Here is a 27,464-nt window from a genome sequence, read left to right on the forward strand (position 1 = left end):
CTTGGAAGATGAAGAATTCACAAGGAGTGACTATTCTTCTCATTAAGTTTAATGGGGTCATGTCAATGGAAACTAATATATTGTGAATTAATATGTTTTATTAACCTATCAAAGAAGAGTACATGTGGTAGTTGGTGTGATGCTGTCATGGTTTATGCTACAGTGTTTCTGCAGAACCACTGCAACATGCAAGTTTTAACTTTTCATTGCTACTTTAACCATTATTCCTTTCTAATAATGACTGATTTTCCAAGTACTATTTGCATGTTACTTTTCTGCCCAGACTTATTTCTTTAAACCAAATGTGTTTTCAAGAGGACAGTTTAGTGCAGGGAAATAAATCAGCTGCATTCTATGTTTGTAATTGGAAGGCAGCATTGTTAGTGGCTTAAAACTGGTCCCCACCTGAGAGAACAAAGTGAAGCCTTGAGACTACAGTTTAACTAATGAAAGCAAGCTTTTTCGTATTACTGTAGCTTAATATTAAAGTGGGAAAAGAAAATCAATATCTTTTGATATAGTTCTGCAGATGCCTGGTGCCATTGTGCTAACTACTGTGTGTAGGTTTTACAAGAAATTACTAAAACTGAAACTGGTGATTTCCATTCCTCTATATTTTATTATGTTCTGTGTGCAAAGTATCATTGCCACAGCACCTCAGAATGGTGACTACTTGGAAGAACTGTCCTTGTAATTTGCCTGTAGGATCCACTATTACTGTCTTCCAAAATGAAAGCACTGAAATACTGAGCACATTATGGTCAAACTGAGAGTTTCATACATTTCAGGTGATTGGTCGTGTGTGGATATATGAAATGTAAGGATCTTGTTACTGGATTAGTCAAGATTTTATGCCAAACATGACGTGTTAAGCTTAACTTCCTTATTAATTCAATCACAGCTATTGCAGCTATGAACTCACATTGTGTGTGTTCATACACAGAGACTTATTTAGAATTAGCTGAATTTAAAAATTACAGGATTAGAGGTTACAGTTACATGTCATTTACTGCTGTCTTTGAATGTGAGTGTGCAATCAGCTGGAGTCTGACCTCTAGATAGATAATCCAAGCTCAGACAGGCTGCCACTCACTCATCCTCTGCAACAAAGTGATCAGGTATAGCTCAGACATCTCCTTAATGAAGTGGGTTTGTTGCCTTTTATGTGTGCGAAGAACAAAATGTACCAGGATTCTTCCTTAATGATGGTGTCAGGTTTTTCAGTGTTTAAAAATAAAACCCAGCAGTAAAGACGACTCAAAATGCTCAGTCTGCATGTTTGAAATATAAAGCTGTATAGGTCTAACATTTAGGTTTGTATTTAATACCTCATTACATAAAAATGGAATGTTACATCAGTTCACTAATACAAGTAAATTCATAAAGATGATGCAGTTAGTGCTATGCCATGTTTGGAATTTGAAACACCTTCATTACAGCTTTTTTTAATGCAAAGTCTGATTTCCTTCTAATACTGAGGGTTTTCTGAATACAGTTGGGGGGGCTTTACTTTTTTTCCAGGATATTCCCAAGGCATCCGTGAGCATATTCCTGACCTTGCTCTCCAGCAGAACATGCAGATGGGAAGGCTGTGTGACATACTGGGTATGTTCTGAGCTGCTGGCTGCCTATTTTTCGCTCATTATTTGCCCATAATAAGTAAAAGAGAATGACTGTTGAGGATTTGTGTATTAATGGTAAATATAGAGAACATATAAGCTTGGAAGCAATTTATCTGCTGTGGCATTTGCTCCTGACCATGTCATTCATAAGAAAAACATGCTGATTCTTCCCAGCTCCATGCTAAGGTAAAGCAGCCTCATCCTGTGGCATGCTGAGCACCACAAAAGTGTTTAGTGTTCTACAAAATTAGGTAGCTAATTCTGCTGGTGTTCACTCAGGCTCATATGGAGAGAAAGATGTGCTAGGGAAGAGCAAGGCCTTATTTAAACTGATGTTTTTTAAATTAGCAAAAGAGGCAGAAGACATACATTTACAAAGAGGGCTTTTTTTGCTGGAGTAACAGTCCTCTCTTAAGCAAAGCAGTAAGGAACATGATTTGTCAGTGACCAGCCTCACTGGCTCCCTGGAATGACATACTTCATAATACTTCACATGATCCATGTATATTTCAGTATCATTATTATTTTATAAATGCCATTTAGTAAGTTTGTAACCAGAATATATTGGATCCAGAAATTTACAGTTGCCTAAAATAATAATGTAATTGCCTTTATATATTATCTAGGCACTAATATTGGTTTTCCACAGTACAGTTTTATTTTTTTAACAGATTTTTGGGGGGGCTCTAAAATGAGAGTTAGAAACTTAAAGGGACAAAGTGAACACATTAACCAGGTGTTTTCTCACTTTGAGATCTGTCAACATGAAAACTAGCGTAAAATGTAAAATAGACCATGAGTAAGATACAAGCTAGTCAAATGTTGACTAAATCATTACCTAGACCAGCTGCTTTACCTCTGCCTGGCAGAAGAGCATTGAGATTTACCATATTGGTTTTCTTTTTTTTAGAATCCCAGAGGATTTCCTTGCTTGTTGTGACCTCTCATGAGTTAATCTTTCTCTGGAGCCCCACTGTGTCCAAAGGAGACTTGTATTATCTCTTTACAGGGCCATGCTAAGAGCAGTAAAATGTGCTGCAGTGTTTTATTCAACAGATTCACTTAAGCTTGTCCATTTTTGACAGTATAGTCCAGCTTCACCGCTGACACAAGAGTCTTTTTGTACCCAAGCTGGTGAATTCTGAGGCTCATCTTCACAAATCTGAGTAAATGCCTAAAAGCAACAAAGTACTGACTGACAGTTCTAGTGAACTGTCCTTTTAATTATGTTTAAGAAGTTATATAGTAATGAAGTGTATTATATAAAGGCTTTGTGGGGGCTTCAAATACAGGGCTGCTTGTTGGGTGCTGCACTCCTTCAGATTCCAGCCTTACATTTTACTGTGGGTTGTTTGCCTGCAGCAGTGTGGCAAAACAAAGTGAACGGATGGAATATCTTATTCCTTTATAACGTCAGGCTCAGGGTTTCCTTAGTCTGACACTTGCTTTGCTTCTGATTCACTCATGTGGAATAGCAGTTGTCCCTGGCACTTCCCAGGCTCTTGTTCCTGTGCCCAGGAAAGACAATGAAAGACTTCCTACTGATTTCAGCAGAAGTTGGATCACAATCTAGGAGTGCTTCTTGGCACTGCGTTCTATTGATGTTGCAAGGCCTGTTAATTCATTAGCTCATCTATTAACATTAATATTTTAGAAGAGCAGAGTAGTTAACATTTTCCAAACATGTATTAAAGACTTCCACTTTCTCACCTCTGAGTGTTTGCATATACACTGTCTTTCAGGCCAAGTTGTTTTGCATAGAGAAAAGCAGATTTCCACACTGTGGTATTTACGTAGCTAATCTGCACACTCACATGCTCCACAGTAGTTATTAATGGTATCCTACCGTGAGGTTTTATATGGACAGGATAAGAATGGGAACAGGCCATGCAAAATCCAGGAAGCACAAAACCTGCAATTTCATCAGCTTTCTAAACTGAATAGCTCAGTTTTATAATTTACTGAAGCTAATGGGATATATTTTTAAAGCAGTGCTGCAATTCCCATTGATGTTAATGGGAGTCACGCATAGAAATCCCCCTGCAACACTTCCAAATTCTGCCCCCAATATGTTCTGCAGATTGAATTTTGAAACCCAACTATTTCTTTGGTTTGCTGACCTGTCTTCGGAGAAATGCTGAAGCACAGAAAAAGCAGTTAAACCACTAAGATCTGGGAATTGCAGATCTGTTTTATTTCCAGCACTTGTTTCAGGAAGCTGTTTGTTTGCAAGGGGCTGGGAATTAGCAGTTTGCTGCTCTGAATGGAATCTACCTTCCTTCCAATAATGAACATTGTGCCCCTTTGTTTTAGATGCCAACGTGGACGTCATCTACATCTGCCCCCTTCATCTGAGTGAGGAGTTACTGCAGTATTACAATAAACTCCTGGGTCTGCAGGCAGCTGTTAGATCTAGGCACCCCGAGGCCATGGGTGACCTGCAGGACAGGTTCAGGATTCTCACCCCTGAAGCTATAAACAGCTTCCCTGTGAGTTTGTCTTCTAATTACTACAGCTTGAGGGATGCAGTAAAATTAAATTGGAAATTTTATAACTTGTAACGCTCTGGTACACATCAGTGAAATATTATTGCAAGTTTAAGGGCTTTACTGATTAGACTACTAGTTAGAGCATCGGAAATAAATATCCTGGTTTAGCTTTATGGACTTAGTTGAGATAGTCTTATATTGGCTATTTGTAGAGCACTGTCCCTTCTTACTATATGCTTGGGCCTGGGAACTTGATAGATTTATATCTCTAAGCAAATCGTAGCAATAAACCATTCTTATTACGCCAACTTTTATCTCTGGGCAGCCCAGCATTCAATCAGTCAAGTCTGGAGTGTTTCTTACAAGGAAATCTAATGCAGAACTTGCTAAAAAGCACAACTTAAAACCAACTTAATATAGAAATATTAGTTTTGAACCTGTGAAATCAGTTTAAAACCCAGGTGATAAAACATGGTCTAAAAAAAGACCTTAATTAATGTACACTGTGAACAGTGTTTCTGAGAATACTGTAGGCAGTGAACACTCCTTACAGTGAAGAATAATTTTATGAGTATTATGGGGTCTCAGCTGAGATTTGAGTTTTATGAAACTTCGTACTGTGTTTCCATCTCTAGGGGCTATGCTTGAAACCCTGCTCCTGTTTTTGACATATATTAATAATCCTCTTCTAGTCGTGTTGTTGAACAAGTATTTACTATACCATATAGAGATTGAAACCAATAGCTTCAGAAGGGAAAGAAGCTTTTTGTATTTCATAAGTGCATTGCTTGACACTAGCATAATGTTCAGCAAGACACTTGCTCTATGTATGAATCCTCTTCTGTTGAATAGTCCAAAAACACCGAAGTGAGAGAAGTGCTGAGTGCTCTTGCTGTGCAGGGGGGGACCCCTGAGTCAGAGCGGCCTGATAGCTTTGCACAGTTAGAATGAATTCTGTAGGCATGAATGTTTTCTGTTTGCTCTTAAGTTGGAGAAAAGCATCAACATGATATCTGTGGGTTTAGGAGGTAGCTTCAGTATTGTTCTTTTATCTGATACTGGACACCTACAAGAATCAGAGCTGCCTGTGCTGGGCCTTCACCTTGCAAAGTTGAATTATTGGGACGGTAAACTGTTGATGAAATTGTTTCAAGTTTCACTTTGACAATTGAAGCTGTTTTTTCTCTGGATATTGGGTGATTTTTCCAGTACTAACTACCAAATATTGGAAGCTTTAAGAAGCCTTCTACATAAAACATGTTAAAAATACCACTTAAACCACATCAGTTTATGGATAAAAGATGCACTGCTAAACATGGAAGGCCTGTCCAGGAATGGAAAATGTCTTTCATGAATGATTTTGGCTGTGGTGATTTGGCTGAAGTAGTTTCAGTGTAAAAGTAGGTTGTTTTCAGGTGTCTCTTGTGTATTGCCTTCACTCTTGCAATTTCTGTTGAGATCTTCCAAAGAAAGCTTCTTTTCTAGGTGCAGCTGTGATTTACTGGGAACAGTTACATGCTCTGATGTAGGGAACTTACCAAAGGAATTCTGAGAATTCCTTCATTCTGCTTTTACCTGCTGCCACTCACACTCCTGTAATATATCATGGCAGCTCTACCGCTCTCAAAGCAGGAATGAACTAGATTTTACAGCCTGTTTCCTGCACTCTTTAATTAACTGTAAAATCCATTATTGAGAGACACAAAGCAAATCTCGTCCCTACATCACCACTCGTGGCCCCAGGGAGCAAGTGACCGAGCCTGGAAATTGATCCTGTTCTCTCTGTAGCAGAACTCAGCCACGACACCAGCAGAATGGGCCATGTCCTGCTTTTATCCCAGCACTCAGGAGAAAAGAAACAGGAATCAGAACATGAAGAGTCTGGAGTTTAAAACTGATAGGAGGAAAAAGGCTCCAGGAAATCTGTTTGTTGTTCTTTTTTGCTCTTATATTCCTGTGACTTCCCTTTTCCTATTAGAACTTTGAAGAGTATCTCATGTCTCTGACTTAACATCCTCACTGTCCTTGCAGTATGTCTGAATTTTTTAGAGAGACTTGGGTGTTTCTTGGAGCTGTTTGGTGTGACAACGCACTGAGAAACTGTTAAAAGGGGATTCCTTATGTCTGCTTCCAGGGACTACTCCATCTCCTTTTCCACCTTCATCTCCATTCAAATCAGGACTTATACTTGAGACCCTGTGAAGGAGCATCCAGGACTTTGAAAGAAAATATTCTGGGTTCCTCAGTCCTGGAAATCCCTAGCAAATCCGGTAGTTATGCTGGCCTGAAAAGGAAAACTTTCCTGGCTACGGCCTAATTAGATGAAATCAAAGTGTAAAGATGATTTTTCTCCTTGTAAGAAATATGATTTATGGCAATCTATCGCAGTGGATGCCTCGTGTACTACGTCTGCATGATGTCCATCCCTGTCTGCCTCAACCTCAATGTACCTCTGTATCTTTGCAAAGAGAATTAGGTTATCTGCAGGCTGAGCATAGGATATGTGGTAGGAAATATTTTTGAGGTTTCACCTGATAGTTTCAATTCAGAGGTTACAGCATCTGCCATGATCAGCTCATTCAACAATAGAACTCCTTTTTTAGAAGAAATGAAAAATTCCTTCCAAAAAGTTGAAGCCCTTGTACTTTAAACAACAAAAATACCACCCCTTGAGTACTCTGTAGTTCCATTTACAGTAACTATCAGAAATACCATGTAATGGAAACGTATATCCCCAGTAATTTAATGTGATCAGAGCAAGCTTTGGTAAATCAAAGTGGTTTATTCTCAGAGAATCACTTAAAACACTGCTGAACTGTATGGTGAAATACATTCCCTGCTGTAAGGAGGGTGTTCTTCATTTTTGTTATTGATTTTTAGGAGCTTTAGAGTTAAACCATGCCAGAAGTGTTGCTGAGATGAATCACTATTATCCAAAGGCCACCAGCCTCTCTGCCGACTGACAGAAGGATAATTCCGCATGGATCAAATAAATACAGATGTGTAGTAATTAGTTCTATTCCCAATGAGCCCATTTCCAGCACACTAAAGATGTGCACGATTATGGAACCTCACCCCAACAGCTTTTATCAATTTAAACTGCTAAGCTACAGGATAGGTCATAACCCAGCCTGCTATTAATAATGTATTTATTGTGTGCAACATTATAAATGAGTTTCATGGAATAGAAAAGAACACCTTTTAGCAAGAATAATGTTATCTTTCTCCAGGAGCATCACATGTGCCTGGCCACGCTGCTGAAGTACAGTCCCAAGACTATCAAAAGAATAAGAACTCTTCTCCAGAGCAGAGCTGCCTACATTGTTGGAGGGGTTCCCCACAATGATGATTTAGCTGTGGCTGACATGCTAAATGTGCCTATATTAGGCTCGGTGCCAGAAGTGGCTCATCTCTATAGTACCAAGTCTGGAAGTAAACGAATTTTTGCCAGTGCCCATGTGCCAACCCCTCCTGGAGAGTCAGACATCTACACCAAGGAGCAGGTAAGTGGGATGGCGCAACTTGCAGGTGCCTGTTTTCACTTGATGGGATGCAGACATTGTATGATTACGATTACAATGACTCCATTGATTAGACCAGACTGGTTTCATTAAACCATGTGTGAGGTTGCGTTCTTCCTTGGCTCTGCCTAACCAATTAAATGCAATTTGTATCCTGGTCTGGCAGTAACGCAATTGTTCTGTGTCTTTCACGGTCTCTCTTGAGAACATATAAGGGTGTTTGGCCCAGTTATTTCGAAGAGTTTGTGTTGCTGCTCCATGGATGAAGTTGTGGCCTCAATGCAACTAGTTGGAATTTTACCAGTGACAGAAAATAGAACAAGGAATTCTGGGAAAATCAGGTATTTAATGAAGGGAACATTTCTTGCACTTAGGCAGTCAGCCTCAGCTGGTTCAGACTGAGGCTCACTGAATGTATCTGCAACCAAAGTTTGCTTTGCATCCAGCTTATCACTGCTGAAGTCACTTATCTCGTTAGCATGACCCCTAAGAAAAAACCCAAAATGTTACCTAAACTACAAGGCACAGGAGTTTTTTGTATTGGGTTCAGTTTGCATCTGCTTATTTTGCATTCAGTGCATTCATTCTCGAAGCTGCTCTTGCAATTTGCAGTGATATGTCTAAATACGGTCTGTACTGATTCTTTTAAAATATATTTTTATGGTGGTGCTGTGTCTCAGACAGCAAAAGGAAAGCCACGATTTGCAGGTATTCCTACTTCTTTGAGAGGCGTTTCATGTTGCTTTGCTATTTATTAATCACCTTTAATGCTGAAAACAATCTCAGCTACACAAACACTGAAACTTCTGTAGTAGATGAAATAAATACATGATCAATGATCTAAAACCCAACCGATTTATTGTTAAATAATTTATGTGAATCAAATACTTGTGATTCCTACTACAGTGTTATGGAAGTTGTACTTCTGCTTGCTTGTATGAAATATTAACATTTTGGGTTAAATAATCAAAGCAAGGTGATGCTACGCTAAAGCACAATTCCATTTTCACTTAAAGATAGCACATAATTCTTTATGATTGGTACAGTCCTTACAGTGTTATTGATCCTCTCCATTACTGTAGGGGAGTCATCAAGAAAAACACATTTAAGTGATTCTCAAAAGCCACAAATAATAGCATCAGGACACACATGGAAATGTATTTTAGGTCAACATTAAAAAGTAAGAAACAAAAGTCCCCCAAATTACTATGTAAAAATGTGGAAGGCTGTAGCCAACGTGACAAGATCTGATAACACTTTTACCAGGTTCAAAGGCATTTGCAGTTTCCAAGAAGCTAATTGCATCCTACACCAGCTGGGCAGAAGGCATTTTAAAAGCCATTTCAATCTGTGTACATACACAAATAAATAATTAGCATTTTTATGAAGGCTGCTTGGTAACTCCTTCCTACATTTATAACCAGAGAATGTACTCTCCAGTAAGAAAATTTCCCAGCTGTTTGGCTGGTGTTGGAATCTGGCACAATTGTTTCTCAGATACTGCAGATAGTGTAGTCCACCCCATGTTGTTCCCTGTCACAAACATTTATTGAGCAGTACTGATTATCCAAAGCCTAAGATCCTCATCACACAAAATAGCTTGGACAGGCAAATTTCGCTCTTGGAGCACAGCTGCTCTGACCAGCAAAGGTGCTCAGTGCTGTTTGATGGACTCAAGTACAGGATGAAGGCCATAGAACCTTCATCAAAAGATGTTCAAGGCTCATTGTGCTGTGTATCCAAGATAATGTAACAACATGAGCATCTCTGGGATAAAGCAACTGTGTTTAGATAATAAATTTGAAGTCCAATTATTTGAAAACTGGAAGTCTAAATTGAAGAACCATAGCCCAAAATATCTCTGTGTGATTGCTCCACAGATGATCAGTGTTCTCAGCCAGCTCATCATAGACAATATGGAAGTGCAGCGCTGGCTGTTTAAAGTGAATGATGAGTGTGGAGGAAATGGTACTGCCTATTGTGACATTATTTCACATCTGAAATGCTACCCCTGGGTGCAAAAGGAACGTCAGCGACACAGCCCTGAGACGTGGAGTGAGAAGTGGGCACACGTAAGTAACACAGGAGTGGGGTGCCCTGTTTGATGTTGTGGCTTCTTAATAGGCCACTGTGGTTATTCCTCACACTATTTCCTTTCTCTGAGCTTTCATTTTAAGACTTAGCTAAGAGCTGATATTACAGAGCCCAGACTAGCTTGTGCAAAGCAATAGGTAACAGTGGTTCAAATAAAACAGTTAAATGTACCGAGATAAAAATGAAAGCCTGGCGTCCGATGTGGAGTAAGTAACACTTCGTTCATATGCAGTAATGTGCAAATTTTACAGTGTTTTTTATCCAAAGTGAGGACATGTGTAAATGAAAGTATATAGGTGGCAGAGCCTTGTATCTACATAGAAACTTGGAATTATTGGAACAAAGTGTTGCATTAATACAGCTGAACAACACTAATCAATTTGAAACCACATCCAAAGTCATTATAATCTGGTTTTCTAAGGATTATTTTTTCTCTATTTTTCCCTCACTAATAACTAATAAAGTTATTTTCAGCTGTATAAGAAAGCTTGAGGTCTTGGAGATTGTCCTGCATGTTTCATTACAGTGGGTGTTTAGGTAAGGAGGAAGACCCTATGAATACTTAGAGGGAACAGCATAGCACTAGTAGATTCTCAAGAATCCACATGATTGAGAGAGGCTGTAAGATGATAACATTTCAACCACAGAAAAATCCATAAGAAACCAGACTTGATTAGTTCTGCCATTCAGAAAACTATTTGTAGTTTAAATATTCATTGGTATTTAAATGTGTTAATTTCAATAAGCATTTGATATTTCTGTATATTGTGCCAAATTCAATCCTAATGTAATGGCTTTAAAGCCAGAAGGAATGTATCCGGAAAGAATTGTTTAATTTACATAAACTACTCATTATAGCTCTTTTGATTTTTTTTTAATTCAATCCATACCAGTTTGAAATTTTTGTTTGATTGAATTATATTGTGTATTAAAATTTCAAATTGTGCTGGTTATGGTTCTGTTGCATTTGATAACTACAAAATAATTCCATGTTATAAAATAGAGCTGATGATGTAAAGCTGAAGGGCTGATTTCCCTGATCTGCTAAAGATCCCTCACTCTGGGCAAGTCAAGCAGTATAGAGCAGAGTGCTGGAGAGCCAATGGAGGGTCAGCATCTGGCCACTGAGCTCTCAGGGACATAAAACTAACTGTACACCCATGTACTACACCCAGCACCTAAGTCAGTGGGGCACAAGAATCATTCCCCAAGTCTAGTTCTTTGCTGGTATAAATTCCCTATTAGCATTCCTGTGCCTTTTGGATTCTTTGTGGCTGAGTGACTCCGGAAAGGATGCAGTGCTAACTGGCTTGCTTTGGTTCCCCTTTTATAACACTTTTATATTCAGCTTTGATGCAACGAGGAATCAGCCCATTAAAGCCCTTAAACATAAACATGGGTTGGAAGTTGGAAAATATACATGGAATAATGTATTTGATCTAATTTCTTAGAGTCAGCAGTAATGCTTCCATAAATCCAGCCCAGTATTAAAGCTGGTTTTGGCAAAGCATGGACCTCGCTGCCATTTTGAACCTCTTGTTGGAATACGCGTGTTCCAATCTGTATAGGAGACCTTTTCTATCTAATGAATTGCAGCCTCCACTGAGTACTACCATTGAGAGCAGAGGATTAAAATCATCCTTTGTTAAGGAATCCCATTGTAATGATACACATTTAAACATCAAAGCATTAGTTTATGGGCACAGGCATGCTTTAATGTCCTATTACAGTGTGTAGACCTGTTTCTTTTGATAATGAAGACATTGTGTCATCGGCATCGGCTGCCACATACAAAACGGATGCTGGCAGGTTATTAAAAAATTCAGCTCCTTGATGAAAGACTATCCTGCAGGCTAAGAGTACACTGGAAACCTCGCCATTCTGCTAGAATTATTAGAAATGAGAACATGACTGTAAGCACTAAATTATGTTAATACTTACAAATAGCATCATTTGCATAGCAGTTTAAGACACGATACCCAGATTTGCCTCGTTGGTAGGGAGTAGGCAACAGATTAAAAATAATATAGTTTGTAAGTTTGAACTGTGTAAAAAATGTATTCCATCTAAAAATGAGGCTGATTTTAGATTCCTCATTTCAGACAGAATGTTGGGCAAGCAGAAGTGCAGGGCAGGATTACTGAGCTATTTCACCCTGTTAATGCAGTATCTGAGTTATCTGAAGAATTATTCTGCAACTGCGTAAAGGGCTCAATTCACGAACCATGCCAAACATCTCTGTAAGGCCTTCATCTGACTGTGCACTGCTGCCGTCTGTCATCCTAAGGCCCACATTCTAATGATACTTTATATGAAGAGAGCTGCTGCCTCCACGTGCACATTGGGCACCCGTGAGGCCATTTGTAGGGACATTCTTCACTGTGAAAGCCATGCTGTCATGACCTTGAAGAAAGGTTCTCAGATGCCTGCTCAGAATTCAAGCTGAAGATTGGCAGAAAAGCAGTCTACAAAGTGGATTTGGTGCCTTTTGATTGATAAATCAAAGTCTGTTATGCCTCCTGATCTCTGAATCTTGGGACCTCAGATTCTCAGAACTTTTGATGTCCTCCTCCCTTTTAGAGGAAAGGTAACATCACCTTCCCCTTAGTGTTGCTTTTTTTCTTCTTTTAAGTTCCCTTTTTAGATAAAATAATACTAGACTATGCAGAGATGCCACTCTATAACTATAGAACTCAAAATAGTATCTAAATCAGTAGTTAAATTAATATATCTTTTATTACGCTGTGACTCTTAATTAACCACCAGGACCAGGTGCCTGATGTGAGTTTTCACCTAGCAGCAATCCTAAAAATAAGATCAGACCAAAGACCAAGAAAGGGTGAAGGGTGGGGATAAAGAAGAGCTGAAAAGACAAGAATAGAATAAGACATAGAAAACCAAGCAACAAATATTCTCTCAATAAGCCATTATAATTGGCCCTGGCTACACAACCATTTCAAAACCCTCCATTAAGTATCTGCTGTAGAAGAAAAGAAGCTATTTAATGTGCTTGGGCAGCCTTCTGTTTTAAATGTTAGAGTGTTTGAATCCTGCTTCCTCCAGTTGTGTCACGGTATTTTGTCACGGTTTCTTTTCCTTATAGACTCTATCTTGGTAAATTCACTAAAATGCATAAAAGGAAATCAAAATCTTCTCAAAAGGTGACAAAACTGGAAAATCCAGCTTTTAGTCTGAGCTGCACAAAGCAATATTCAGACACTGGTTGCAAGATTTTGCATCAGTTGCTATTGGGAAATTAAGAGTTTTAAAGGCCAAGATAAAAATGATGCAAAAGGCTGGATGTTCCCTTAAATTAATAAAATCTTTTGGTCAACTTTAGAAAGTCCTGTAATAAGTAATAGATAAACTTTGTGATTATTTGAAGTTAGGAATAGTGGTGAAAGGATTCTTTACTGGTTGAATGAACTGCAAGTACTATTAAGTGAGCTGAAGCCTGTGTACCATGTCTTACTTCTTTACTGAAGGAAGGAATTTAGGGTAAAAAGCATATGATTGTAAGCAGGTCAAAATAAAACCAACCACAACACTGCCAAAGAAGCAATTTTAGAGAGCGTGCTGGCAATGCCATGTATCATTTCTAACCCTCTGAGCACAGTTCAGTTTCCTAACACTGTTTTTTCCTTGCCATGACCCAATCTAATGTTCACCACTCCCTTCGCCTTTTGTATCACCAACAGCTTTGTCCTATGGCAGCGCTACAGGTATTACTGCAACTGGAATAAATAGCAAGTAATTTGAGTTGGTCTTAGTGTAGCACCTGAAGTCTAGAAAGGGTTCTTGGGCAGTTGCCTTTGCTGCTGCGTTACTCCACTCATGCCCTGGCAGGTGTGTTCTTTCCTCAGCCTGAAGAGGGCCAGGGACTCTGACACCTCCTCACAAGGTGCATTTCCAGCGTTCTGACAGGCTTGCAAATTCGTCATAACTGAGATGATGTTTAATAGAAAAAGAGAGAGAACCCAAAGATTTCAGACAGACATTGATTACCTATACAGCAATGCAGCTGCAGCTTGTCTCCTGGTACGCACAGTGCTCTGTCAGCAGTATATCCTAAATAATTGTAATATTCACTGTGGCTGCAGACAGTCCGTAGTGCTCTCACTCAGCTCATTAATATATCTGTGTATCTGCCACGATGATGTCTCAGGTGATTCTCAAATCTTAAGTAAAATAAAGCATGATAATTGTATCCCTTGGTTCAATTGAAGCCAGGATATCCATTCCCGAGCCTTGCAATAATCAGATATGCAAGCTGTTGGTTTGTATGTCCTATTGATTTAATATGCTTCTAATCAGTACATAAAGCTATAGGCCTGCAGTGTTAATTTTTCATATGCTTACAAAGTACCCTTTGATTTTCTGTCACGCGTTAATTACAGCGTTTTGCCATTAAATAGGAAGCTTTGTGTAAACTAATTACAAGGTAATCATTGTGTACCGCGAGCGTGCTGTTTGTACCTTTTAGTTGAGACTAAAACCGCACAGATCTCGCAGTCTGGAACCACTATACCTTCCAGCCATTAGCTCTCACTAATTCATAGCATTATTGTGCTAAGATTGTAGGAGTTGTAATTGTTGTGGTATCAGTGCTGTTAATTACCGGAGTAAACAGTTGAAATGGTGCCAAGGTCTATTGTACAAGGCAGAGGAAAGGAGGTTTAAATGTTACTTCCACCATCTGGGGACTGGAGTAGTGGCAAATGCTAGAAAACAGCAGTGAGGCAATATCAGAACTTCAGCTCCAGGGTTTTAGGCCATATGGATCCAGAATATTTTGAATCAATTGAATTTAAGTGCCAGTTTGTAGCAATAACAGTGTGGAAGGAGAGGATAAAGCAAGAGCACTAAAGAAATCTGAAATCCGTTAATGTTATCGCAGCCAATAAAATGCCTGCTTGGATTATTTTAAAAATGTTTATTTTGCTAAAATCCAAAAAGTAACACCCAGGCAGCTCGAGGAATAAAGGAAGTTTAACTGTGTGCTGCTCATGAAACACAAAGCAGATATTGTCTGACAATGCCTTTAGCACTGCAGCTCAGCAAGTTAGATACAATTCCTGGGAAGTGGCTGTGGATTATCTATGTGATGTCTTTCTCTTCTTGAAACCACATTTTTGGGCTTCATTAGAATCCTTTCTTTAGAGAGTCAAACCAGAACGGAGGGTGAGTGAGCAAAATGCAGAGATTGAAAAAGGAAAATAAATTAATTAGGAAAATACTATTAATCTGAGGGCATCTGGGTTGTTTGTGCATTTGCAGAGATTTCATTAAAATACAGAAAAGATGCATTCACGTATTACTTATGTCATTTTCTATGAGAATTAACATCCCTATGCCCTGCACTTACAGATGCTGCATTTGAAATAAAGATACAGGGTTTTTTAAAAGAGAGATTTTTTGAAGGTTATGATAATTACGTTACTTTTTCTTTGCTCCGAAGGTAGACGTGGGGAATGAAGGCTGCAACCTTACAAAAGACATGCTGTTATGGATAAAAACAGCAATGCACATGGAGTCTTCTGTTATTAATAAAGAAAACTATTTAATACAATTGTCCTAATCCCATATTAACATGTTGTGCATAAACATGCAGAATTATTTGACAAGTTCATGGAGCTCTCAGATCCTCTTTCTGCCCAATTTTTGGTAGCTGTTGTGATTCTGTATTTGATTTCCCTGCAGACAGTGTTTTCTAAGATGACATCTATGAACAGGGCTCTGGCAGCATATTGCTGCTGCCACATTAGGAGTGTTTGGAGGAAACAGAAAGGGTCTCTTTTTCTAAACGATCCTGGTTTATTTATTTTTTATTGGTCTGTTAGCAGATGTTGAAGTAGTTCAGGGCACAATGTAAACATGTGCTTTTCAATGGAGGTATGGTAAATAGCAACATGTACAATGAAATAGGCAATTTGAAGGGGTTTTGGGGGCAGACCAGTGGGTTTTTTGCTTTTTGTGTGTGTGGATGTAGTTGAATTTAGAATTAAAAGAAGCTCTTGATCTTTATATATTGAAATCCTCTACGTGCAGAGTGACAGCATGAGCCAGAAGATAAACCCATGGCCCCATGTGGTGTGAAAAAAGGAACAGCAGTTTAAGTGCTGGAAAGTTGAAAGAGAACTAACCTTCTTGTTCTTATAGTCACGGAAAGTGGCTGTTTTGTGCTTCTGTACTGAAGCATAGCATATGTGCCTGGGTTTGACAAAAAGCCTCTCGAGTCAAAGCAAGCCTCGGCCTGGGTGCTGATCCAAAGCGAAGGCCATGATAATGAGGGAAGGGCTCTCAGGAAGCAGTGAGTAGATAATACGACGTTAGTGGCGAATTCTGTGCTCTGTTTTCACCATTGTACTTAATCCAAGTCGCAGGCCCGGCGCATCGCTCGCCACACAGCTGCAATGGGCCATTAGCTATCAGGGAAAATTGTCTTTGCTACTTTCAGCAGATGGAGCAAATATTTTACAAAGCAGTTTTACATACAAAAAACATTTGTGTTACTTGGTAATGATGGCTGGTTTACACAATGCTGCCTTCTATCAGGATGTACTTTTCCAGCTCGTGGAAGGCAAAATTGGCGCTTTTTAATTTTAAAATTTGCAGTTAACAATTAAATGCCTGGGCTTTAAATCAGGTGGCAAACTTTAAGTAGATGGGGATCCAGTGCATCACTTCCAAAAACCATTTCCAGTGTTACAAACCACTCGCATTGTTTTTGCTCAATGTAGTAGATTGTGGGTCTGGGCAGCATGTACCTGTCTGAATTAGAAACAATATCACATCATTTTAATTTGCAAACTGGGAAATACTGAGGTTATTTGGAGAGTCAGCGGTCACTGCCTCTTCCAGCATCACCCTGTTTGCTGGTGTGGCTGAGAACAGAAAATAAGCTGGACTGGACCAATTCAAGGCAGCTGGAATAAGTTATCACAGCTCCACTGATCGCAGTAGAAAGGATATACTGTATAAATGATATGAATTGTCATCGTGCCGTTGAAGTGGCATAAATTGCCATAGCTTCATTGACTTCCACAGGGACGTGGCACTTTGTATTGCTGAGGATCTGTCTGCTGGCTTTATTCTTCTCTGGCCCAGTCAGCTTTACTTATTTGGAGTTCCTTTCTTCACTCTATTTGCTTGCAAGGTCTAAATAATTTCCTTTCAATCTGATTTTCAGCTAAAAAGCCCTAGGTCTTTCTCATGCATTCTGCTCTGCAGCCTCTTTCTGTCCCCAGGTCTTTCTTCCTATTTCTAAGTCTCTTTCTTCTTTCTGTTTATTTACTTATCTTCTCAACAGGCTTTTCTTTGCTGACTGATCTATCTGGAGTAGATTTCCACCCAGCGCCTTCAACATATGCCACATTTTCTCCTCATTTTTTATTGCAACTGCCATTTCTAAGTAAGCCTTTCAAAATTCAGCTGCAGAAGGGTGAGAAATTACATTTAGGAAGGAAAAGGTAATTTTCTTTCTTGCTTATTCATTATTATAAAAAGATACAAACCAGATTTTTATAGATTTAAAGGTTTTTACATGACATAAACAGTATTTGGGCTGCTCCTTTTTTACTGGTACTAAGAAATACGAGCTGCAGGATTTGAACACATGCTCCCTGTTTCCATTGATCCTCTGATTCTGAATTGGTTTGGGCCACATCAAGAGATAAACCATTGGTAAGCTCTGCTGGAGGTACTGTCCAATTTAAATGAAATTAGCCTACCAAGCACTGATCCTTTTAAAAGGTTCGACTTCCTGAGTGAATGTTGGATCCAGGCTTAAATTTGCCTACTAAACCTCCCTATAATCAGGATTATTGCCTTTTTTAGAGCTTGCAGTTGCAAAAACAACCCCCATGAACTAGAATTCCAGGTGCTGATCCTTAAGGAGCGGTTGCCTGTGAACACCTTGCTTCTCGAGGCATTACTTGTAAAAAGCACTGTTATGTTGGCTTTGATCTCACAAGAACATTTTTCAGATTTCCTTGAATTAGTTATTCCTTTCAATCCTCTCTCTTCCTTCTGTAAGGCGAGCAGGTTTGATGCCAACATCCTTCACAGGTAGCGAGTACCAAGAGTGCTCTGAACCGTGAGATGCTCCTGAGCCAGGCACTGTGCATCCACGCTGCCCTACAGAGGGGTTGGAATTAGATGATTTTTAAGGTTCCTTCCAGCCCAAACCAGTCTGTGATTCCATGAAGCAACACTGAATTCCTCCTCACAGATCGCTGGAAACAAGCAGTGTAAGACTTGAATCTGGCCAATTCTGAACTTGGATCTCACTTTTTATGTGATCCTTTCTTTTTGCCATGAGGTTATGGCTGTGTTGCTTCATGTATTGAATATACTGACTAAAACCATTTTTTAACATGTTGTCTGATGTTATATTTTATGTTGTAGATATAGTATGTTTAAAGTTAACCCCATACTTTACTCCTTTAGTATATGACAGGAGTCCACATAACCCATTAGTATGATTGCCCAAGCACCTAAGTATTTTTAAGGCATAAGTATTTAATTAAGTATTTAATAAGTATTCAACAAGTATTTAATTCCATGTGAGGTAAGGACAGAAACTGTACTCCTTTCATGGGTGGTCAGCTGAGGCACAGACAGAAAGTCACCTCCCTGAAATCCCAGGCAGGTTGAGTTCAGGAATGAGATATATCTAGGTATCCTTGATACCCTAATCATTGGCCCATCCTCCTCCTCCTCATTGTGGTAGATAAATCACAGTAAGCTGATTTTGAATTTGTGTTTTTGGTGACATCACATCATCTGCTTCATGACAAAGCCCATCTCTTCATACTCCCTGGCCTGGAAAAAATAGATTTTTATGGTTTTCCTATTCTTAGATGTCAGCCATATGGTTTTATCATGTCCCTCCAGAGCTCAAGATAATCTGATTGTGGCTTAGGACATTGCCAGGATCGGAGGATGGTTGGTCATCTTCTACAGCACAGGATGCTGAGGAGAGAGGATGTAAAACAGAAGCAAAGAGACCCAGGGGAAGCAGGCGAATGCTTATGAAGCAGCAAGGAAAGGAGCCTGAAGCAATAGAGTCAGGGTCCTTGCACTTTATATGCTCATGTACTTCTGGGACGTTTCTGAACAGTAAAAGCAATGCAGTTAGTGTCTGATTTTAATGGGGTTGTTTTGTGTGTGTGCGTGTGTGTGCGATAATAGAGGAAAGAATTTGAAACTAGGAGAAAACTAGTTTAACTCCTATAGTATGACTAACACTAATCAAATTCTACCAAAGACAGAAGCAGAAATACACTTGTGAATTTATGACACAGATTGGAGAGTGTAAAAGGGTATCTACTGCTTTAGAAATGCTTTTGGTTGATCATTCCTCCCTTTTTTTAACTAAAGGGTATTTGAGTAGATAGAACAGCTTAAACATAGAACCACTAAAACTACTTTGGGCATTTGTGACTATTTCAATCTGCTCCATTTCCAAATCTAAACAATGTAGAAGTTATTGACTGCAGGTATTGATCCCTCAGCAGTTACCAAGTGCTTCAGCATTTCAGTTGCCAGATCAAATTATTGATATAAATTATAATGAAATAGATGCTACACTGAAGGGGGACGGGGGGTGTCTTTCAGAGAAGGACAGATTTCAATAGCAGGGAAGAGGAGTAAGTAGGAAAATTAAAAAAGGCTTCCTGACTGTGGGTAAACAGTAACCACATTTTTTGTGGTTGCCTGTTGGAGGCCTGGTTTTTAATCACCCCACAAGCAGTTTTCATTTCTGTAGTAAAATTGCTTGTGGTTCTATTTAATTTGTTTCTGCAGGAGCTAGCTTTGGTGAAGATCTCCCAGGAGCTGCCGGGCCTTTTAGCACAGCACGTACAGCCAGTCAATGAGAAACGATTCCCTACATGGGAAAAATTCCTCCAAACATTTCTTACTCAAGGTAAATAAGACTGCAAAGTCGCTGTTAAGTGTTATAAGGAGTAATTATACCATATTGTAGGCCATGTTCTTGTTAATCTTGGGCCCATTTAAATATTTATCTCCCTTTATTTCTCCATTATGCTTCAAATGTTCATTTACTAATGAATTATAGGCAACTATTCTATCATTCATGTGTCCTGTCCAAGCTTTTAACATATATTAATCTGGGATCACCTTTCTTGCATGATTCTGAATCAGTAAGCACCAGCTCCTTAACCCTGGGTTACTGTACAAAGGCTGTCACGTCTGGCAAAGGGTTTTAGGGAATGTCAGTGAGTTTGCAGCAGGTAAATGGGAGAATGTTTCATCTAGGCTAGGTGTTGGTGAGCACACCTCTGTGAAAATGCCTTTTTCCTCCCATAGGCCCAGGAAGGGAGCTGTATGTAAACTCTAGATGCTATGTACATACACTGCATGCCATCAAATGTTCTCATGGTGTCAAGTCCCAAGCAGGCTTCTTGCATTAAACTCACTTGTGGCACCTTTGGCTCAAAGCTGCCCAGTACATAACTGGTCTAAAGCTCAAGGCAAGCCCATGTGTGTAGGTAAGAGGCAGCACAGATCAAACCCTTGTATAACCTCTGCAAATTAGTGTATCTGTGAGAGGGCTTTGCACAGACATAGAATCACAGAATGATTTGGTTTGGAAGGGACCTTAAAGATCATCCATCCAGTTCCTGTATTTGTGTGCCATTTTTTTACATATATATATATTTATTGTTTATGCCAAAATTGAAAGAGGGTAAATTTAAATGAGCTCTTAGTCAGAAGTTCTTCTCTGTGAGGGTGGTGAGACCCTGGCACAGGTTGCCAAGAGAAGCTGTGGCTGCCCCACCCCTGGCAGTGTTCAAGGCCAGGTCGGACACAGGGGCTTGGGGCAATCTGCTGTAGTGGAAGCTGTCCCTGCCTGTGGCAGCGGGTTGGAACTGGATGATTTTTAAGGTCCTTTCCAGCCCAAACCAGTCTGTGATTGTACTGATGGAATCTCCAAGATTAGTTCACAGCAGGAGATACCACTCCCCCGAGGTTCCAATATTGCATTTTACTGCTGTTCCAGGCCTGGGGTTTAGCTGGGATGTAAGACAGCCCAGGATCCATTCATACGACCCAAGATCATATTTCTTCAGTGACATATCAAGTTTGGAACTGCTTGAAAGCATCTGCAGCTGAAAAGCCACTGTTTGAACTGTACAGTGCTATAGTAGATGAGAGATCTTCTTTCTCCTGGAAGAGATTCATGGGTTCTAGCTCTGCTGCTCACATTACATTATTTACTTGCTGTATCTCCATGGCAGTCCTCCCTGCAATGCTTGAGCACAACAGGAGCTGGCTGGTTTCACTCTGTGCACTCTGAAGAGCATCACATGTGAATTTGATTACAAGCTTAACAGCTAATTCATTTCTTACTAGGTGGTGTGATAGAAGCCTTTCCACTCTCGGAGCATGTCACCAACCTCACGGTGGATATGCTGATAGAGCCTACAGGCAAGATAAAAATAGTGTCATCTGGAGACCAGCTCCATGCTGAGGGTCCTCTACGCTCATCTGGCACCACCATTCCCCAACGTTCTGTTGATCCAGCAGTTCTTAATTCTCTCTGCTTTAAAATTGGAGAGACCTGTAAATCTAAAGGAGTGCTGGGTTACTTCTCAGTGGATTTTGTGAGTTTCATCCACCCACAAACGATGGAGCAGCAGGTGAGTGGGGCAGATTATGTCACTTCATGCTGTCCCCTGGGATCCAGAAACAGCTGCTTTCCTCCTTGGTTCCAGCAGAGATCAGGAGAAAGCTTTGCCCTTTTGAACACACTTTATTTCTAAGCCATGAGGCATGTGGATGGAGGTAGACCACATGGTTATTCTAACAATAGCATAAAATTTAGACTTGATCTGCCAGGTGGATCTGAGGAGCCTTTTTCATCAGCCTGAAGAGTAACAAACCAGCAAAGCCTTTCAAAGCTGAGTGGTAAGAAAATAATGTTTTAATTCCTTCTAATGACCTTTTTTTTTTTTTTTTCCCCCTAAAATAAGTGCCTCCTGCATTAAGCTGGTAATTACAGATGATGGTCTTATGGCTAAGATGTTTAGAGGATTTTAGTTTCAGTGTTCTGATTCCCCTGTATTTTGTTCTGTAAAAATAATCACAGGAATAATTGTTCTCTTTGGAGTAAACCAATGTCTATTAGAACATGGATCAGAGGTTTGAGGATGAATCTAAGGAAGAGGGGATACTGACAATTCCTTATAGCAAATTGGATGGTGGTGATGAACAATTTGGTTTACATCATAACAGCTAATGTAAGTAGAGCGAGGTAACGGAAAGCAGTCCCCTTATCAGTCACTGTGATAACCAAATGAAGGACATTGCTAAAATTGTATCCAGTTTAAAGATAACACTTCCAGGAGCTTAAAACCAGCGAAGCCAGGCTTCCCACAGAGCTGTGCCTTGAATCCAGTTCCCATGTGTGTTCCAGCTGAGCTCCTCCTGCAGCCTTTCCTGTTGTTAAGTCACTAGCAAGGTCTCTTTCCTCTGTCCACTTACTTTAGAAATCTCATGGGAGTTTGATATATATCATAATCATACTTTCTTCCAAATTCGGTTGATGTTGGCCAATAGGATTAAATATTATGACAGCTGGACAAACCTAAGGGATAATGCCTGACTAAAATGCCACAAAATGAAGTAAAATCTGGGTGAAGAGACTGAGCTTCCAGTGTTCTGGTAGTGGCCTTGTGCTTGAAGACTACAGAATTTTTAAAGAACATAAAATCCATATTGTCAGTGATGAATAGTACTGTTGTGCTTCCTGTACAACTACACAAATCCAAAATCAGTTTGTGGATCCTGATGCTAATTCAAGATCTCCACATCAAGTCTCAATTACTTCTTGTATTTTCAAGGCATCTCCTTGGTTTTGCTTTTGTTTTCTTCTACACTCTTCAATTAGGACCTGCACTGTTAAAGAAGTGTTTAATTGTAAAGGGAACGTATCTATTTCCTGGGGTGGGCTATGTAAGATAGGTGCACTTTCAGAAGACACCTGAATCCATTTGGGTGTCCTATTTTATTTTGTTGTCTGGAAATCACAGCTTGTGTGGCGTGAAAAAAGGCTTTAAACACAGGGCTTGTGTTTAAAACCAGAGAGTTAGCATATGGTATCTATTGGCAAAAGCTGGCTCTTTGGCAGTGTTGTGATAATTATATTCCATTTTAAGCTCAGAGGAGGCTTAAAATCTGGGGTTTGGTAACTGATACCACTGAAGGGTGACTGTGGTGAACCAGAGGATATGAATAATGTTAGCTTTGAAATGCAGATCATGTTAGATTTGACTCCCAAAATGTATTTACACAGGCATTGTGATTAGGACTGTGGATAAGCCATACTGGACAACTCGATGTAAAGTTGCTTTACAAAGATGAAGGGATGACATTTTCACCCGTGGAAGCCAATGGGAGTTTTGCCAATGGCTTCACTCAAGCCAGGAGTTCACCCAAACACAGAAATATCTCCTGCATTATAAAGGTGGTGACATTTCCTGGCATGAACAAGGACCCATTAAATCGGTCATTGGTTTTTGTGGCCTCTTATTAATCCTGTCTGTTCTGCCTTGGTTTTCTTCCCTTGTTTCAAATTGGTTCTACCTTAATATCTCCTAAGTTTGTCAGCATGTACCACAACTTTAACATTATTTAAGCACAGGTTTTTAAATTTAACTAGATGTAGAGGCAATTAATGATGCCATCTGTCTTGTGAGAGGGAGATTACACAAAACATTGTGTTCCTGAAAGCACTATTTTTTTGGCAAACAAGAAACCCTATTAGACTCTCTCAGAACATTTGCTCCCTGATTTCAGAAGTGCCCACTTTAATACAGTAGCTGAAAGGCTCAGATACAGTTCCTGGAAGTACTTTTGTTATCTTGCTGTGTTCCTTTGGAGCACTAGCAGCAAAGAGACTGTGTGGTGGATGAGGAACAATGTATGTCTGTCAAACACACAAGTGGGTGAATGCAGAAATGAGAAAGTAATCTCCACCTGGGTCACTGCAGAGCTTTGTGCCTGTCACAGACACCACAATATCCTTACAGTGCAGTTCTACACTGACCAAAAGGTGGTAAGAGCAATGCTGTTCTCAGGCCTGGAGGAGCTGTGGATGATGCTATAACCTTTCAGATGTGAGATACACTGTGTCATATTTCCACTGGGCTTCTGCTTCTACTTGGTACCCAAGTGTCTCCCGGCTTCCTTTTCCTCATCTTCACAAAGGAGCCTGTCAATCTGTCTGTGTGGAGTCTTAGCTGGCCAGCTTGCCACTGCTGCTACGAGGCTAAGATGGATGTCGCACTGCTGGGTTAGCTGACAAGGGTGTAAGGCAGAGGCTGCTGCTGACAGCATCGCTCTGCACTGTGCTCCCCACGGAGAGCGGCATGGGGTTCAGCATGGCAAAGGTACCACAGGAGTGTGCATCAGTGATGTGATTTGTGACTTGCACCCTGACAGTGAGCTGAGGGGCAGGGAAAGCTGGGACATGACACATGCTCTGTTTGCCACGGGAATCTGTTTCTGTCTCTGTTCTAAGCATCTGTGATTTGTTCCTGAGGGAAAGGGAGATTCAGACATGCTGTTTTCAATGTCTAGGGGGAAAGAGTGGAGGAGGAGAATTAGGTGCATAATTTGGACTGAATTGCTTCTGATTCCCACTCTGTTTTCCAAGACTGATCTTTAAGAGCAAGGCCTTGACCCTCTGAAGTGAAGTCTTGCGCAGTATTGACTGTGTGCTGCTTAGATCCCAACTTGTCAAGGAGCTGCACCTAAATAAGTCCATTTAATTGAGTCCATTCCTTGAACGCATAAACTTACATCCATAGATCTGTGGAGAGATAATTTGGAGAAGCGGGGTCATAAGTCACCTTTTTCATCAGTCTGAGAGCTTAACACAGCGTCTGCAGTACTGAGAGGCACCAGATTCAGTTGTTCAGGATGTGGAGGAAACGATGAGGCGGAACATACAGAACTGGGAAGATTTAGGTGGGGTGTTCTCAGAGGTTAGGGTCAGTTGTAGGGCCCTGAAAGTTCAGTTTTGAGGCCAGCACCAGCCCATCCCAGCAGCTGCCACGAGATGGCAGCCGGATAAGATCCTGTCTGCGATCCCTGCCGAAATGATCAGTTCTGATTTAAACTCCTAAAGGAAACTCGCTTTCCAATGCCCGAGTTGCATTAGTATTCTACTAATTGACATTTTTAGTGTCATTCAACCTCTTCTTTAAAAATAGCAGGTGTACTTTTTACAAGAACACAGACATAATAAAACAGTTAAACTGGAGAATTAAAAGCTATAATTTAGTAACTTTAAGAATTTACTAATTCTTAAGCTTATGTTTTAAATCTGAAGCATTTTTATGGCAGTGGTAAAGATTTACACTACAGTTGTGACACTACAGAGATGTCTGTACCATGAGGGCTCTTAAGCTGTGCACACTGAAGGAGAGCACCTCCTGGCAGCCTATGCAGAAAGGAGCGATTCCAGACTTCATCATGTTTCCTTGGACAAACAGGCAGCAAGTCCTGCAGGATGTATATTTCTAACTATCTTTTTTTCCAGTGGTGGGATGCTGGAAAGGCCTCATCTGTGCTTTCCTTAGTTCATCCTAAAACCACTCTAAAAACTACCTGAAATTTTAACTACTGCCTCTAATTTTTATTTTTTTTTTAAACCATATGTCATCGTAAACCCCTAGATCTGATTATCTTTGAACTTCCACTTGCTGTTTGAAAATCAGATATCAGTTCTACACTTCACAAGTGAGCTCTGTTCAGTTTCTGAACACAACTGTCCTGAAAAGTCTCCAAATGTCATGTGAAAGCTCTTCGGTTATGCTCATTTTCCAGTCAATCCTATCAAGATGTGACATCTATGGTCATAAATACCTAGGACTGCATACATGCCCTTATTGTATATCCTCAGAAAATGAGGATGGACTCAAGGAATAGATATTTGTTAATCTCTATGATTGTATCACTCTTTATCTTTACTTAAACTTGCCCTTTGCATAGGCCTCCTTCTAACAGCTCCTGATTTACTGGAGGAGATGATAATTCTCTGTTATTAACTGCCTGACCTCCACAGACATTGCTGTATAGACTATGGAAACAGATTTGCAATATTAAACGAAATGAAACCCAAACCCACACAACACCACAGATCAAATTTTCAAGACATTCTAGAAGCTTTTGACACCCAATTTATATTACTTCAAAGGAAAACCCATTGCAATCTAATGGATGATGTAAGAAGCAACCCCTCTCCATTTGGGAATACATATTGATATATTACTGGGGAAAGGTGCCCACTGCCTATTTCCAGAGTAAGAGCACTACAAGCAGGTCCATAGCTGTTGTCTCCTCACAGCTCCGCCAGCCAGACTCAGCTGTGCTGAACTTCCATCCTTGCTCAGAACTATCACAAATGTTGCCTAGTGGGAAGAGCACTCACTGTCTTCAGGAACTGGAATGGGACTTAGACATTGTTCCACTGAAGAATTCAGTCAAGTAGTTACTAATGATCCAGCCTGCATTTGAACTCATAAAATGGAAAAAATATTATCTGAAAATGAAGTTAAGAGTAATTTGCTAGGCCCTGTGTGTTTCCCATTTCTGGGAAAATGGGATTTAAAGGGCATTTCTGGATTTCCATGTCAAAAGGGAATCCCCTGCTAGGATAAAGCTGGAATCTTATGCCATCTGATCCTTCTTCCTTTTTCTCCACAACAGGGATGTTCTGGGACGCAGCCAGGGCAGAAAGGGACACAGTCACACTACAGCGTTCTCCAACAATCCTGAGCCAGGAAAAGAATCCTTGGGGGTGATCCCAGCTGGCACACAGGAATGACCATTTGGCTGCTTTCACTTGCAGTAACGGTGGTTCAGCCTCAGGCCCAGAATGAAAGGAGGTGGACAGGTGGTTTCCAGCCATGTTTGCCTTCTTCCCCCTGTGCTCGTGGAGATCTGCACCTTCTCTTTAGAAAAAACAAATAATATGATGACTTTATGTAGAACATAACTGTGACTGAAGCTGCAGTAGGTGTTTAGAGCTCTCCTTCTGTACATTAAAGAGTTACGGGCCAGGGAGGGGATGAACACATGCCTTCATTACATGGCAGGGCATCAGTCCACCTTGTACATCTGAGCCCTTGATTCTGAAGCCAATGGTGTGGCGGTCGTTGGTCTGAGATGATGAAGCCATGTCTGAAACAAGTTGGAGCACTCTGAAAGTGAACAGAAACTCCTTAAACTGGCATTTGTTTGGCCTCATGATCTCTGGCATGAAAGTTGCTCTGTTAAAAGCTTTTTCTCCTCTTCCCTGTGTTATAGCCCCTTCCTTGGGCAGAGATGAGGCTAGAGCCATCCCCTGGAATGATTCTGTATCTTCTGAGAGCAGTGGCTGGGAAGGTGGTGGTATGGTGTTAGAGCCAGGTTGGCATGTTGGGGTTTTGTTTAGATTCTGTGAAACTTGTCACACAAGTAATTAATGGGTCTCTTCTACATCTGAAATGAAAACAATATCACTTGCATGTACTTTAGGTACTGACAACTTGGGGTTTGTGGAGTAACTCTTGTAGAACACACGTGCTATCCCATGCTTGGTACAGCTTGTCTTAGGCTGATGGCTGTTTCCGTTTGCCAGGCTGCATTTCTGAATGCTTTATCTGCTGTTAAATGCTCAACCCATTCTCAGTGCTGCCAGAACATGGCTCATGTAGTTACGCAGT

At 40.2% G+C, this 27,464-nt stretch overlaps 1 protein-coding gene across 1 annotated transcript in view; it reads left to right on the forward strand.

Annotated features, from left to right (window-relative positions):
- The window catches only part of IQCH (IQ motif containing H), a gene marked incomplete at both ends in the record, with an annotated part of 54,847 nt that overhangs the window by 17,938 nt on the left and 9,445 nt on the right, over window positions 1-27,464 (forward strand). The window contains 6 exon segments of the mRNA XM_080626350.1: window positions 1,522-1,605; window positions 3,936-4,111; window positions 7,342-7,614; window positions 9,513-9,704; window positions 19,534-19,654; window positions 21,106-21,392. Of these exon segments, the coding sequence (XP_080482476.1) occupies window positions 1,522-1,605; window positions 3,936-4,111; window positions 7,342-7,614; window positions 9,513-9,704; window positions 19,534-19,654; window positions 21,106-21,392 (1,133 nt within the window).

This window comes from Psittacula echo, assembly GCF_963264785.1.
Source record: "Psittacula echo genome assembly, chromosome: 10".
Classification (NCBI taxonomy): domain Eukaryota; kingdom Metazoa; phylum Chordata; class Aves; order Psittaciformes; family Psittacidae; genus Psittacula; species Psittacula echo.